Source organism: Cydia fagiglandana, chromosome 15, assembly GCF_963556715.1.
Source record: "Cydia fagiglandana chromosome 15, ilCydFagi1.1, whole genome shotgun sequence".
NCBI lineage: Eukaryota > Metazoa > Arthropoda > Insecta > Lepidoptera > Tortricidae > Cydia > Cydia fagiglandana.
Genome location: NC_085946.1, coordinates 12,253,642 through 12,269,813, shown reverse-complemented (window position 1 = coordinate 12,269,813; position 16,172 = coordinate 12,253,642). Strand labels below are relative to the sequence as shown.

The 16,172-nt window shown below is 36.6% G+C and overlaps 2 protein-coding genes across 2 annotated transcripts; one reads left to right on the top strand and one right to left on the bottom strand.

Annotated features, from left to right (window-relative positions):
- Positions 1–34: 34 nt before the first annotated feature.
- LOC134671424 (general odorant-binding protein 28a-like) lies at positions 35–3,512 on the bottom strand. Its single transcript, XM_063529282.1, has 5 exons — positions 3,380–3,512; positions 2,219–2,395; positions 1,344–1,458; positions 740–825; positions 35–289 (listed from the first exon to the last, which is right to left on the bottom strand). Exons 1-5 carry the CDS (start codon positions 3,440–3,442, stop codon positions 272–274), a joined length of 459 nt encoding a protein of 152 aa, XP_063385352.1. The 5' UTR covers positions 3,443–3,512; the 3' UTR covers positions 35–271.
- A 1,662-nt stretch (positions 3,513–5,174) lies between these two features.
- LOC134671597 (uncharacterized) lies at positions 5,175–15,204 on the top strand. The gene is made up of 9 exons (XM_063529456.1): positions 5,175–5,265; positions 5,694–5,861; positions 9,353–9,470; positions 9,892–9,976; positions 10,524–10,527; positions 12,702–12,872; positions 14,124–14,241; positions 14,819–14,904; positions 15,088–15,204. Exons 1-9 carry the CDS (start codon positions 5,212–5,214, stop codon positions 15,103–15,105), a joined length of 822 nt encoding a protein of 273 aa, XP_063385526.1. The 5' UTR covers positions 5,175–5,211; the 3' UTR covers positions 15,106–15,204.
- Positions 15,205–16,172: the final 968 nt, after the last annotated feature.

Genomic DNA, 16,172 nt, shown 5'->3' with positions numbered 1-16,172 from the left:
TTACCTTGTCACGCTCTTATTCTCTTAACAATAAAGTCGCGTCAAGATGATTTTGAACACCTCACCCGCTTAGCAACTTCTGCTGCTGACTGTACTACTCAATTATTAGTAGGGCTTCTAAAAAAAGATACTTTGTCAACAGTATAGGTACCTTTACTAATTTAAAAGTGTATAATAAAATTTGTTAACAGTGACAGATAAATTTATGATCAAAAATCCATTTGACGATCATACCGGTCGTTACGAGTGAATCCTCCTTCTTCCGTAGTTTTTACAAGTCGAATCCAAACTGCAAACAAGGGTATCATGATATTATATTATTCATTAGTAGGTACTTATTTACCTTTACTTTTTAAACTTATAAAAGCACTGAAATGGAAGAAAATGTTATATTGGTTGGCAATGGTTAGCAAAGATGTGCAATTATCATTACAACATATTTCCAAGTTGACTACGCATTCTTTCTTGTTGTGCCGTTATGCTGAGTAGACAATTTGAAAATGGAGCTGGCTAGGTGCGTTATGGGTGCAATACACGCGACGACAATATAAAAATTTAAATTTTCTTGGGACGGTAAAGTCTTTATCTTTCCTATATCATATCTAGTTAATCTCTAATTCATTTCCCGAATCGCGCCGTAAGACAGTATGAAACCCCGTCCTGTGCTAGGTCTAACAGGGCGGCGATGCAGCTATAGACAGAGTGAATAGAATAAAGATTTCATATCGTAAAATAATACCTGAGCAGCGTTTGCCACCATGCACTTGTGCGCGAGTATAGCACGCTCGCATCCCTTCTCTCCGTCGCTTACTGCCTCGTTGTTTACTGAAAAAGAAATGCATTTTGTGCATTTTGAGGTTAAAAGTATGATGACAGAATTATATCGAGTCATGTTAAAAATAGGGTTCCTTAGCTGATGGAGGAAGAATTATAAAGCTTAATAAGAAATAAGTAAATTTTCAAGAGCCCAATTTTTTTTAATTAAGCCTCATTTAGACGGGTCAAGAACTTGCAGTGATTCGCAATACCTAGTTGATCGACTGAATTCATTGTATAAAAAACTTTATTGATAAAAACAAAGAAAGAATTAAACAAACATAATAAAACTTAAAAACCTACAGATAAAAAATTTGGCCCAGATCGCCGTCAACGGGCAAGGTGGCAGAAGGCTGGCCGTATTTCCCTGCTGTATGACGATACTAATACGCTGGCCGAAATAGTGGCGAAGTAGTGGTCACCAGGAGCCTCTATTAGGCGCGCCAACAAGTTTTGTAGCTTTGTAGGGTTTCAAATATTTCTCACGAAAGTTTAATATCGAAGTTTTTAAATATGAATATACTGACTGTGAGAGCAAGAATGCAGGTAATCCTCGATCATCTTCAATTCCTCAGGATCGTTGAACACTGACTTTGCCATTTCAAGCATTGTTTCTTTCTGCAGCATACCGTTGCCATCCATCTGTCGACAAAGATTTCAAAAGTAAAGAATAATGCACCAACGAAATGTACACAAACGTCATTTGCGCACCAATTTTCTGGCCCACTTCGTAGTGCCCGTAAGGCTGGTCTTTACGAAGTATTATTATTATAATAGTCAAATCAATGTCTTACGATATAACTGTACTGTTATTGAAGTTAAAGTAAGGCAAAAGGACAAAGGGCAAGGAGGGTAACAAGGGTTTAAGGCAGATGGACGATCATGGAGCGTTCTCATGAATAAGTTCGTCTCAAGGTCTCAACCCACCGAAAGATACATACTCCAATTTATTGTGATGATATAGGTAGGAGGCAAACGAGCAGATAAATAGTCTATTGATGAGCTATTACCGTTGCCCATGGACGCAAGAGGCGCAACGCGGTTAGATAGCGACCGTTAGACCTTAGATCGTTCGGTAACAAACTTCAATAGGTTAATAAAACACATGCGCGATGTCGCATCGATGCGGATCCTCAATGCACTTTTATTTGTTAGGTAAAAATGTGGGCGATTGTGTCGTTCAAGGATCGGGTTATATAGCCACGAGTGACGCTGTCGCTAGATCTAGATAACATAGGTAAATCATAGATGCTGCTTAAATCATCTGTAAAGATGCACAAGGGCTAATGATGATGACAGAAAATGGAGAGATGAAGTTAAAGAAAATACAGGATGGGTCGGAATATCCGACTGGATAGAACAGAATAGAGAGAGAGATTATTGACGTAATATTTATACTCACAATACCAGAGGATTTGAGCACACAAGCTATGAAACACGGCGCGTTAGGCCCGGTAGGCACTTGCTTAGCTTTCAGGGTCGTGATGTCCTCTTCACTTATAGGGTTATCACCGATACACTTAATGCCCATTTCGTGAAAGTGCTGCTTTATTATGTTCCTCTGCTCTTCTGTCATAGCCTGAAAGTATAACATTGAAATGGTTTTTGTTAATAACTTACCTTATTGTGTGTGATAAAATGCAGTAGATTTGTAATGTTTAGTTATCGCGGTCGGTCAATTAGTCAAAATTGTTATTAAATAATTGGTCTTGTCGACCAAACGCGAACTGGGAACACCAACAGTTATGTAGGCATTAAAAAAAAAATATAATACATATACTTACTTAATGGTTCATCCATTCAGACATCACCAGACATCGTAAATTTTATAGCATTTTCGGTGCAGCGGAGTGGTGTTAACGGAATAGGTGTAAACAATTTCAACCCTAATGATTAATTAGCTTTAATTACGTTAATACTAACCTTAATTTACCATTTCAGTTGGAATTATCAATACCAATTCCGTTAACACCACTCCGCTGCACCAAAAATGCTATAAAATGTATGATGTCTGCATATCACAAACTTTACTATTAAACTAATTCACGGACTGACACTGGTAACCATAGGTAGAGCACTACCTTTAGGTATAACAAATAATATACCGGGTGGGGCCTGTAATATGAGCAAAAAAATTAACTGTAGGCTGTACTCCTCATACTGATCAACATTTGTTCAGCGACTTTTGAAAATAACTTGTAGTTTGATTTTTAATACACTTTAAAGGTTATTCAAAGACGCAATGTATTGCGAATTTTGTTAAGTTTAAGGCTTGACAAACAACGTCAATCACAATGATATGACGTGGCGATGGCGTCCATTGAAGATAATATTTATTTTGTATGAAAAATAGGGAGTATAAATACTTCATATTTTTTAAAAGTTGTTGAACAAAAGTGTCACCGTTTGAGGAGTACAATCTATGTTTTAATTATTTGCTCATGTTACAGGCCACACCCGGTAGATGGCGGCTAGCGCCGAATTGTATGCAATATAATATACTTTAAATCTATAGATAGGTAGATAAGTAGGTATAACTTAAAACCAATAAAAAATATCTTACCATAGAATATGACGTCAACACTAAAACGTAGAGAGAGCAAATAAACACCGACATTTTTGCCATTTTTTACCAAATGAGTATTATTCAAACAGTTGATCACAGAAGACACTACACCTAATTGCCAAAATTCGGCAACTCGAATCATTTTATACTGTTGACAAGTATGAACTAATCATAGGTCTCGTAGTAAATTAGGTAGTTGACTCTATTATCAACTTTTTTAAACGGAGATTCGTGAGGTCAAACTACACAGTTAATGATATCTAACGCTAACCATTCTTCCTGTCACCATACACTGTTAACTGACATTATGTAATCTTTATGGCACAGACATAGGGTCTACCTCTAGGTATCTATTGTGATTTTTTGCAAATTTGACTTTGCCCTATGTATTTCCACAGCTCTGGTGACTTGGAATTTTCTTGGAAGTATTTTTTAACTTAATCGAATTTTGATTGACAGAATAGTCCCATTTAAACCATCGTGATTGTGGTGATGTCAATATCAATTTACTTAAACCGATTAAGTACAGTCCGCATCAATACATCAATTACCTAGTAGCGGATGATACAACGCGCCAAAAGTACCTGCGACTCCACTCTGGAATTCTTTTCCAAATAGGGATAATTCTCTACAGTTCACATTAAAATGAAAATGTTTTTTTGTTAAGTTATTAAAAAATTATATGTACCTAGTTAACCTAGTACAGTGGTTCTTAACCTAGGGGTAATTACCCCCGTGGGGGTAAAACTGGTATTTTACGGGGGTAATAAGCTAACCTAATTATAACAATACAACAAACGTACACGTTTTATTTTTTATTACCATTGGGAGGAGGGGTAAAATCAGGTTCCCTAGTTAGTCATAGGGGTGACCGGACTGAAAAGGTTAAGAACCACTGACCTAGTACCTACATAGTGCCTAGAGTCATTTTAGTGTCATCCAGCTACCTATATTTTAGCTATATATGTAGTATACTTGGATGACAGCACATATACCGGGTGTGGCCTGTAACACGAGCAAATAATTAAAACATAAATTATACTCCTCAAACAATGACACTTTTGTTCAACCACTTTTAAAAATTATTTAGAGTCCCTATTTTTCATATAAAATAAATAATTATTATCTTCAATGGACGCCATCGCCACGCCACATCGTTGTAATTGACGTTGCTAGTCACGCCTTAAACATAACAAAATTCGCAATACATTGCGTCTTAGAATAAACTTTAAAGTGTAATGTAAAATCAAACCACAAGTTATTTTTAAAAGTTGCTGAACAAATGTTGGTCAGTACGAGTACAGCCTACAGTTTAATTTTTTGCTCGTATTATAGGCCACACCCGGTATATTATATTTATAATGTTATTTGGAAATTGTACGTTCTTTTTTCGCTTTTGAATCCTTCATTGTGTACAGATAGATTTCTATCACATTAAAAACTGTAATAACTTCTCTTGCAACATGTGGTAATTGATAAAGGGTTTTGGACTTTTGAGTCATTTCCAAGGGAAAAGGGACTCTAGTGCCACAGCTCTTATGTAAACAAAATCAGTATTTGTATAGGAAAAACGTCAAAAATGACGTTACCGCCAACTGCATTTAAGGTTATTTTTCCATAAAGTGACATAGTTCACAAATAGGGCTTAATAATAAACACATTTTGCAATAACTCCTCAATTATGTGAGGTGTAAAATAGTCCTCTTTGTGTAGCGGCGTCGTTATTATCATAAAAAGGTATAAAACGGATTATTTGGAATACTTTACACATTTGTAGTTTGGGTTCATAGAGTGACAGTTTGAATGAGATTGCGTCAGTTACGAATACGATGACTTTCAACAATTTTGTTATTTTTGTTACGGTGTGCGTTAGTTATTCGATGGTATGTGATATGACATCTCTTTAGTCAGTAATTACCTATATATTAATATTTATAGCAGATATATTGGAGCGGAAAAGCTTTTCAAAATATCTGTGAATTCTGAACATGCATTTTAACGTCTAGATAATAGAGTTTTATGTTTAGATATTTGTAAACACCTTGGCCGCTCTGATATATCTGATGGCGACTGTAAAGATCTATGATGTGTATTTTTGTCGTTGTATTACAGTGAGACTGCCACCATTTCTCACCCAATAACATTCCATTTCTAACCGGCGCAGCTGCACTACCGGTACTGAACGCGTCGCTGTCATTGTCAATTTCCATAGTAAAATTGACAGTAATGCAGCTGCGGTTAGAAATGGAATGTTACCATAAGGGTATTTTTTGTAGAATAAAGGTTAAATAGATAAATCAATATTTAACAGGCATCCAACGTCACGGACATAAAACTGAAGTACCTCCAATACGTGTTGGAGTGTGCTACTGAACACTCGGTGTCCACAGAAGAAATAAGGGATTTGGCCACACATAGGATAGTGAAGGGTGACAACATCAAGTGTATGCTGGCTTGTGCCTATAAAAAGACCGGGATGGTAAGTTTTTACCGACATTTACTTTTTGCAACATGTAAACGTTTGAGTGGAGACCACGGACTAGCAAGCGCAGCGTAGGACGTCCACCCACAAGATGGACAGACGACCTTGTTAAGGTCACCAGAAGACGCTGGATGCGGGTCGCTTCCAACCGGCACGTATGGAGATCCAAGGGGGAGGCCTATGTTCAGCAGTGGACATCTTATGGCTGAGATGATGAAACGTTTTACTATGTGTTACTTTGTAACACACTAAGGTGGTGGTATGTATTAGCAAGATCATCACTCATCGAGATTCACAATGATGACTACGACCACTCTGGCATTAATGTACCGACTAAGAAGAAGAGAAGGTGGTGGTACTAGTGTTCGACATGCTAATGCCCAATAGATGACACCCTGCTGTCACCTCTATGAGCAATTACTTAAGTTTCAAGATGGCATGTACTAGGACCGAGTCGCGTAGTAACTACCTGACCTAAAGTTAGAGGGTTAAATGTGTGCCGATCTTGCCTCGGCATTGTTACTTATTCTGTGGCCTAGGTATAAAAGTCGTGTTGCTTGCTCTGGTTGAACGTACTTACTTTAAACATAGGTATCTCACACCTCACACCGTCATCGGAAGATGAGCACTGGTCAACCCTAGTAATAGGTACGCTGAGGTGAAACCGGCCATTTCGTCTATGATTCTGTGGCACAATGTGCTGTTTCTTACTTATATTTTTTCTATGCTTAATAACGATCTCGTTTTTACTTTTAACCTGAAGGGTCAAAAACATTCTTAGTACCTATATAAGTTATGGTTATGAACTTAAGAGGACTTTTAAAGCCTAATGTGGTTTTCTTTATATATAGGCATGCTAACAATTTCCAGCTTATGTGTGTATGTTACCTACTTCATAAAAGTGAATGATTAAAATTTTAGAAAAATGTATCCAAATCGTTAACTTTTGTCCTTATCGTCCACAGAAAAGACGACAGTATTCACGAACTTTTTTGACCTTAGATTTTTAGAATATGTGCTGCGGTGAAAATATTTTCACGCATATTTTTCGCAGCATATAAGTCACATAAAAGCGGCAAGTCGTTGCAATAATAACAATATTATCTTTTCGCGCATCAGAAGCTAGAAAATCACTACAGGTATTACACAGGAAGGTATACCAGATTCGCTAGGTAAAATAGTCCTTATTGTTTTAAATTAGAGTCCAAAGTCCGCACTCATTATTTTTTACAAGGTCGGCGATGTCAAAGCAATTACACGGTGGTGAGCACCAGATAATAAAAACAGCCATGGATTTTACCTCAGTAGCTTAATTTTGCAAAAAACATTTTCCTATTGGATTCAAAATAATGAGTAGACCGGCCCCAATTTCACATCGGTGACAGGTGCGACGAATTGTAAAATCACTGTTGCTGACGTCACAGGCATCCATGGGCTACGATTACCACATACCATCGGGCGGGCCGTATTTCTGTTTGCCACCATCATTGTATATTATTTAAAAAACTTTATTATATCGGAAAAAAACAGATATTTCTCCTGCGAAGTTTCTGACTCAGTCAAAGATTTAGAAGAATTGTAGGTAATTCTTGACAGGTAATGAGTTATATGTCGGAATTTTGTGACAATTGTAGTGTTTCTTGTGACAATTGTCATAAACTTAGCAAGAGAAATATCTGTTTTTTCCGTTATCATACAGTTTTTTTAATAATACAATGATGGTGGCAAACAGGAATACGGCCCGCCCGATGGTAAGCGGTAACCGTAGCCCATGGATGCCTGTGACGTCAGCAACAGTCATGTTTTACAATTGTCGCACCTGTCACATTGGTGAAACAGGGGCCCGCCGGTACCCATATAGGTACATGTTGCCACAAATATTGCATTTAGTACCCTTGCAGTAAAATGTACTATTACACACACGAGTACCTATGCAGTAATATCACTTTTCCGGCTAAGTATAAATCGTCGGGTGACAAGAAAAAGTCACTAACTAACACCATTGAAATTATTGGTCAATAAACCGTGTTACAAGTGTAATAAAGTGCATTGTTACTTTTATTTTTTGGTAGTACTTAGTGACTTTTGCTTGTCAACCGGCGAAATACTATTGATGAAAACAAAAACGTTTCAAAGAGTCACTTATTTTCCACTCCTATCGATGAACATACAGATACAGATTTTTTATTGGTAAAAAGGTACATTTTACAAGTCATTCGGTTCTTATAATTAAAAATATTATTAACAATAATAAATTAATCATGCAAATGTTATTAACAATAATAAATACAAATCAATGATCGTTACGCATAGACTCTATGAATTCGTCAATTGAGTAGTAGGCTTTTTCAATGAGTAACAATTTTAGCTTTTTGTTAAATATTGTGTCACTTTTCGACTCCTTTATATAAGTCGGTACTGAGTTATAGAGAGTTGGTCCCATGATATTTAGTGACTTTCGTGACTTCGCGAGCCGGCATTTAGGAGCGAGCAAAATAGGCAACTTGCGGGCAGGGCGACTGCGGGTAGAACCACTGGATTTATACAAGTGGATATTTGTTCTGGCATACATACACGCGGTCAGTATATATATACACGGTAGCGTTAATATTTTGTGCTTTATGAACAGAGATTGTGCAGGATAGTCAACGGGTTTGCCATCAATAATGCGAAGGGCGCGTTTCTGCATTCTAAGCAGTCTATCGCGATCATGGAAGTCTAAGTTTTACTATAGCACATACTTCTCTATAACTTATTTGAAACGTTCCTTTATCGAGCTTTTGTTTGAGTTTCACATGTCCCGTTGTCAGTATGTAGCCTATGTAGGTAATCAAATCGTTAAAGTTAAATTAAACGCATTTCCCATTTTTCCATTGAGCTAAATCTTCACATATTGAAAGCTTATGAAAGTTGGGACACAATGCAATATTATAGTACCATCGAGTTGATCTGATGATGAGGAAGTAAAGTAAGTAAAGTAAAGTAAGCTAGCGATAAAAACTCACATCAAGTGAAATTTTTGACAAAAAACTAGTTGGTATTAGGTACTTTATTCGTTTTTAGGGTTCCGTACCCAAAGGGTAAAACGGGACCCTATTACTAAGACTTCGCTGTCCGTCCGTCTGTCACCAGGCTGTATCTCACGAACCGTGATAGCTAGACAGTTGAAATTTTCACAGATGATGTATTTTTGTTGCCGCTATAACAACAAATACTAAAAACAGAATAAAATAAAGATTTAAATGGGGCTCCCATACAACAAACGTGATTTTTGACCAAAGTTAAGCAACCTCGGGAGTGGTCAGTACTTGGATGGGTGACCGTTTTTTTTTTTGCTTTTTTTTTTTTGCTTTTTTTTTGTTTTTTTTTTTTTGCATTATGGTACGGAACCCTTCGTGCGCGAGACCGACTCGCACTTGCCCGGTTTTTTTCTGCATGCGACAGTGTACCTATTTCTTTTTATTGCCTTTAAAACTCTCAATTTGCAGACTGATGAAGAAGGCAAACTATCAGCTGAAGGTATGAAAGAGATTGCGGAGACAGCGTACCATGACGATGCGGAAAAAAAGAAGAAAAGCGAGGACTTCACCAAAACTTGTTTACGTGGTAACCTGAGTTTATTTATTTTTATTGCACAAGGAAAAAAACATTTTTTTCTAATATGGGGTTATTAAAACAATGATATGAGAATTTCCAATGCAACAACTACCAGTCTAATAAGACCAAACAAAATAAAATATTTTGAAATCCCTACAGCGATAAGGATGACTTAACCGGGCCGTCTCCGGGCCGGAACTTCCGGCGCTAACTTTTCTATGACATGACGTGACGCAGGCCATCACGTGACGCAGGTCATCACGTGACGCAGGTCATCACGTGACGCAGGTCATCACGTGACGCAGGTCATCACGTGACGCTTTCCATATTAGTAACGAGGCGCCGCGCCGGAAGCTCCGGCTCGGACACGGCCCGGTCTAACGTCATCCTTTAAACTCTTTAAAGCACTCATAAACATATATTATTGCAGTAAACGAAGAAGAAATCATTGGAGAAAGGAAGGAATGTGAAAGAGCAGCAAAAATCTTCAAATGTGCTGCCGACAATTTTGATTCGTAAGTCGTAAATTGTACTTTTGTCATCTCGCTCATCAGGTCAGATTTAAATACTTAATGAGTTTTGGAACTTGTACACTGAGAGAAAAATCATCACCAGGAATTAAAAAACAGTTCTGTACTGGGGAAAAACTGAAGTTTTAGTAATAATTATGGACGTTTCACTATTTCTGTAAAGTTTATTTATTTCTACAAACAGCTCAGTAATCTCAAATATAATTTCAACAAACAGATAATAGAAATTGCAAGAACTAATAGAAATTGCAAAAGTCAATTTGTTCCTATTTGTTAACTCTCCTTGTCCCCGGATTAAGTGTATTTTTGTAATTCTAAGTGTGTTTTTGTTGTACTTTTCTCTCAGTGTAGATATGTAATGTACTTACTTAGTTATTGAATCAGGCATCTGAAAATCAAAAACGTAGACAGGTACAAAAAATGTAAAGCCGATTTTTTTCAAGTTGCTGGTATGAATACAGTAAATTACAGTATATATGTCCATCATTGCGAGTTGAATCAATTATTAATAATTTTTGTGTTCTCGTTTCAGCGCTGTATGATTTGGCGATGGGAAAAATACGAAAAAATTACTATTATAAAATTACCTACCTAAGTTAGAAAAATAAAAGTGTAGATTTCGAGTACTCAGATTAGTTTTATTATTTTTTATGACAATAATCTCTTTGGCCTGCTCGGAACTTTAATTAAAGTACCTAATCTTTATTGAGGAGCTTCGTTTTGGCACAGAATAAATAATAGTACTAGGTTCAGAAGACTCACTCTCTAACAAAACGCGTCTGTTACGATCAGTACAGATATGGCCGCTAGGTGGTGGCAGCGCCACGCGCGGCTTATGGCAAACCCCAAAATTGGGGTCGAACGGATGCACTTTTAGCTACCTGTAGCAAAGCGACGAAATCGCGGAGTGAGCCACGCCTGGTTTTGGTCGGTCCATTAAGTTTGGTGAAAATCGATCTTAACTTATTTATTTAGACTTATTTCACGACGGAAAATATAAAATGAAATAGAGTTGTGTAAGACGCATGAAACGACGTTTACTAATTACATTTACTACAAGATGGCGTTCTTATAGGGGTGTTATCTTAGCTATCTAGTTTACTAGGTAGGTACCTACCTATATTATATATTTAATTATACAATCATGATTATTATTGCGTCCCACTGGTGGGCAATTTCCCCGATTCCCACGACTCCCCTAGTTGGGATTGGGAAGCAAGTGACCTGCCCAGTCCCATTTCAGCCTGGCGGTGTCTTCTCCCTTTCGATAGCTATGCATGTTTTGGAGCGCAGTGCAGTGCTAAACCCCGTATAATATAGGTATCGTTTTGATTTGATATAAATTGATATAAATTACACATTTTTACCTAGGTAATAGTAGGGTGGTTCACGTTTGTATGGGAAAAATTGAAACTCTAGCTAGAAGAAGCGGCACCCCCTCATTTTGTTACACTTATTATATTGACAAAATACGCCAAGTTTTATAATCTTATCTCAACTACAAGGGGGTGCTCAAACACTTTGAAATTTTGTATGTTAACTATATGAAACGCAAAAAAAAATTATATTTTTTTAGATTTTTATGCAAGTAGTAGTTTTGACATTATTAGAAAGTGTGATTTAAAAGTTATTAAGTAAATAAACATTTTTATAAAGATTATAAAAAATAGAAATAAAAATGTTTTTCTACTTTAAAACTTATAAATGACATGTGCAAATAGTGTGAAAATAGATACTTAAATAAACATCTGAATAATAAATACTTTTTTTTTGGGTTTCATACAACATACAAAATTTCAAAGTGGTTGAGCACCCCCTTATAGTTGAGATAAAGTTACGAAACTTGGTGTATTTTATCAGCATAATAAGTGTAACAAAATAAGGGGGTGCCCCGTAGGAAAAAGAAAATGTTTTTTGAACCACCCTACAAGGTAGGGTTAGGGTAGGTGGGTTATTCAGGTAAGTAGGTACCTACTTATTTTTGTAATTTATGGTACTCAGTAAATGCATGAAATGAAAAAAGATGGGTATCAGTATTTAAAATAATGGTGTAATCATTTCTCTTCCGATATTTAACAAAATAATTTCTGGTTTTCAGATATTTCAGTGACCCGGCAAGGTCAATGCATTATGCAGATTGCTATCAAAACACGAAATTCATGATAAGTACCTATAGGTTAAATTAAGATTTAAGATAGATATTTAAATTTTAAATAATATAAGTACCGAAAAATTGTAGGTTCCTGCTTATTTATACTTTGAAATAGAGTATAATTATGTCAGTATCGCGATAACATCTGGTTTTGAGGTATTATAAACTGAGCGCTTATGTTTTTACTATCATTATGTTTTTATATTTTGTGTGTCTGCAGTAATCTAAAATAATAAAATATAATAAAAATGTTCTTGAACACGCTGCTTGCGCTGGCACTTTGCAGCAGTCATGCTTACGTAAGTCTTTTTGTATTTTATTGATTTACCTACATATTTGTATATCTTTCAGCAGAGGATGACTCACGTTAGACCGGGCCGTGTCCGACCCGGTGCCCGGCGGATCGTTTTCTATGGAAAGCATCACGTGATCGCCTGTCATGTCATATAAAAGTAAGCTCCGGAAGCTCCGGCCCGGACATTGCCCGGTCTAACGTGAGTCGTCCGTTATACTTTATTGAGATTAGAACATCTATTGAATATTTTTTTCACGTTTTAGGCCTCCATGACAGACGAGGAGGTAAAGATCCAATTCACGAAATACATAATGAAGTGTCAGAAGGACCATCCAGTGGAGATGAGCGAGCTGATGGCTCTGCAGAGCATGAAAACACCCACTGATAAGGAGACTAAGTGCCTTCTGGCTTGCGCTTATAGGGTTGAGGGGAGCGTAAGTTGGGTTTTAAGGTTATTAATAAGTTAATTGTCAGTACCGGGTGCCTGCGCCTGTTTCTCGAAAATGTTTAAAATTTGTGGCTTCCAAACACATTGGCACCTTTGTGTACTTTTTATATCTTTGACTTTTGTGTACTTTTTATCATTAATAATTCTTTGCTCTAATTTTATTACATATATCATTTTACTCTCGGTTACTCAAAGCATGGTCAACATTTTCTACAACCAACAATAGATATAGGTCTCACTCTGACCATGGGCTGAGTCAGCGAGTAGCAATGCACGCACGAGAACTTTCCAAAGTTGCGAAACTTTCCACATGAGAAATTCTCGGTAACTTCTGAGAATGTTCTCGAGAACGAGAATTTATTTATTTATCGTAGTTTATACCATGAATATTCACGATAGTTTAGGTGTAGTCTTTACCCCCAGAAAATTCCGACTTTTGGTCGTCCGCTTCCGGTCAGAAAAATGTATGACGGCCCGGCCAAACGGTCAGACTTAGGTGGGGGGTGCTCGACCAAATGTCATAGAGGGACCCTGGCAGTTTTTGACGCCGCCATTTTTTTTCAATATGGCCGACTTTTTATTAAAACTTTTTGAATTTTGTCCTAGCGCGCTGAAATTTTGGTCACGGAATCTCAGGGTCCCCTAGAAACCTATGAAAAATTTTTTTTTGGAAAAATGCTACAATTGCGGGAAAACTGGCCACTTTTATTTTGTATGGCAACTTTTAAACGGTGCGTGATAGGTGGGGGGTGCTCGACCAAATGTCATAGAGGGCCCCGAGACAAAACAAACTGCATTAAAAAAAACAAAATGGCCGACTTTTTTTTTAATTTTTTCAAGTTGGTCCGAGCGCGCTGAGATTTGGCATGTCGGGAGATAGCGGCCTCTAGATTCTAATGAAACTAAAAAAAATTTTGGAAAAAATTGTCGAAAGTCGAAATGTTCTCTGATATAAAGTGAGAATTTAAGCAACGTATTGGTAAATTTATCACATCAACAAAATAGCTAACTGTAATAGACAATAATATATGCATAATAACATTTAGTTTTAAGTTATGCCTATTTAAACTTTATTTCAAGTATATTCTCTTGTTTAAACAATAATTTCCATGTTGCAGGAATGTTCTGAGAACATTCTCGAGAACGTTTCCGCTTTTTGGGAATGTTCTGCAATTTGTACATTGCTAGGCTGACCTTACGAAGATCTATATTATGCCTTCCTCTGTTTCATTTCCAGATGAATGATAAAGGAATGTACGATTTGGAACATGGCTACAAAATTGCTGAGGTGACGCAGAAAGGCGATGACAAAAGAATGGCTAATGCGAAAAAATTGGCCGATACGTGTTCAAAGGGTAATTTAATTGAATACTCCTTAAATAAAAAAAAGTCACTTACTGTCGCAAAATAACAAGAAAAACTTACAGCAACGAACATAAAAAACAACACAATAGGAGTTTTTAGGAACTAAGGCAGTAGTAGCGTTATTATATTAGGTACGTGTACCTATTAAATGCTCCTTATTAGGATAAAGTTATATATACTTACTTATTCTCAATTTCCAGCATGAGTAGTTTTGACGGGTATTTTTGTAACATTGTGTTTAATTAAGTACCTACAAAAATTGCTAATATCCACTGGGTATGAGTTTAACATACGTTGCATTTTTGCGACAAAAAATATTAATGGCCCTAGTGCGCGCTTCGCCTAAGGGGTGTATAGAATGTAGGTACATACCTAAGACATATATAATTTCGTATACTACCCCTCTATACTATCTATTCTCTTTGTACATACTGAACAAATTTTACTATGGGTATTATGGGGCTATTAATGTTTAGGTATAGTGTTTTATTTTTATGGAACGGCAGATGTAGGTATATCCGGTATAGTAAAAATAATTGTAACCTTTTATATTTATTTTGTTTCTAGTTAACGACGAGTCAGTGAGCGACGGTGAAAAGGGATGTGAAAGGGCTGCTTTGCTGTTCAAATGTGTCGCTGAAAATGCCCCAAAGGTACGCAAGCAAAAATGTTTCTAACCACTATATTTTATATATATTACAATACAGCCTGGTGACAGACAGACGGACAGACGGACAGCGGAGTCTTAGTAATAGGATCCCGTTTTTACCCATTGGGTAGGGAACCCTAAAAAACATCTTTTTGATTAGGTGTTGATGTCTTTGTTTCTTTTACAGTTGGGCTTCAAAGTTTAAATATTTAAAACGCGAGAGGAACCGAATGCAGTATTGTACCTACTCTTCAAAGAGGAATAATAAATGTCTTAATTAAAATAAAAACAACATGACTGCGTATTTATTGTATTTAATTTTGATTACTTACATCCTAATTCTACAAATTGATATTCAACCGTAAAAATATGACCCCTTTATAGAAAAACCAAATATTTTAATTTTTGTTTATAGCGCCATCTAGACTGGCATTGTGACATTAGATTGTGGGAAGTGAGCGCAGTGTGTACCGGTTGTTGAGCATGTTACGCAGAGTTTCATTTGTATTTATACCCATAGATGGCACCATGGTGCTTGAATTGTATACTGACCCGTCTGTCCCATTAATGGCACATATACCTTATCAGCAGAATAGCAGATTAATAAATTTATGACATCCCTCAATATTCCTATGACACAGGTCCAGTAAAAAAAATGCATGAATAAGTATTTTATGCGTAAAAAAACTCGATGAATTCTATACAACAGCTGGCTTTGGGAGAATGAACAGTGTGTGTTTGTGTTTCACAGTGATTGTGATCAAAAACCAACATTAAATAAATGAAGCTCCTAATTACTAGGTACAGTTTTTTATATTCTGAAAACTTTCAGTTTGCCCCTTGTATATAGGTCGTAAGAACTATTATAAAGGATGTTTGGTACATCGTTTGCCAAATTAAAACGGCAGATAGGTTGAGTGATTTGCGCAAGTAAAAATTTGAAATTTACGAAAAACTGGCATAGAGCTGAAAAAAAACGTGCGCAAAATTAAAAATTTCTAAGCCTGAGACGATAGCAAATGACTCAACCTATCTGCCGTTTTAATTTAGCAATCGATGTACCAAACACCCTGTATAATCTGTGATATAGGTACCTACTAAGGGTGGTATTCCACCCGTCCAGTGTCAGTTTGTCAGTGAATCTCACTATTGGATAGGTGGAGTATCACCCTAACTGAATTTATTAATACAAAAAAATTAAGTCTGTTGATAAAATAGGTACAGAGTTAGACCAAGTTAATTTGGCAGCGATTTTGATCGCACACCACAGAA

Bases quoted from the DNA above. Each gene is read 5' to 3' on its own strand.
- LOC134671424 (XM_063529282.1), bottom strand. From the start codon at position 3,442: ATGGCAAAAATGTCGGTGTTTATTTGCTCTCTCTACGTTTTAGTGTTG. The intron at 2,396-3,379 runs GTAAGATATTTT...TTATACTTTCAG, and splicing joins TGTTGACGTCATATTCTATG to GCTATGACAGAAGAGCAGAG. The intron at 826-1,343 runs GTCAGTATATTC...TTTCTTTTTCAG, and splicing joins CCTGCATTCTTGCTCTCACA to TAAACAACGAGGCAGTAAGC.
- LOC134671597 (XM_063529456.1), top strand. From the start codon at position 5,212: ATGACTTTCAACAATTTTGTTATTTTTGTTACGGTGTGCGTTAGTTAT. The intron at 5,266-5,693 runs GTATGTGATATG...AATATTTAACAG, and splicing joins TGTGCGTTAGTTATTCGATG to GCATCCAACGTCACGGACAT. The intron at 9,471-9,891 runs GTAACCTGAGTT...ATATTATTGCAG, and splicing joins CACCAAAACTTGTTTACGTG to TAAACGAAGAAGAAATCATT.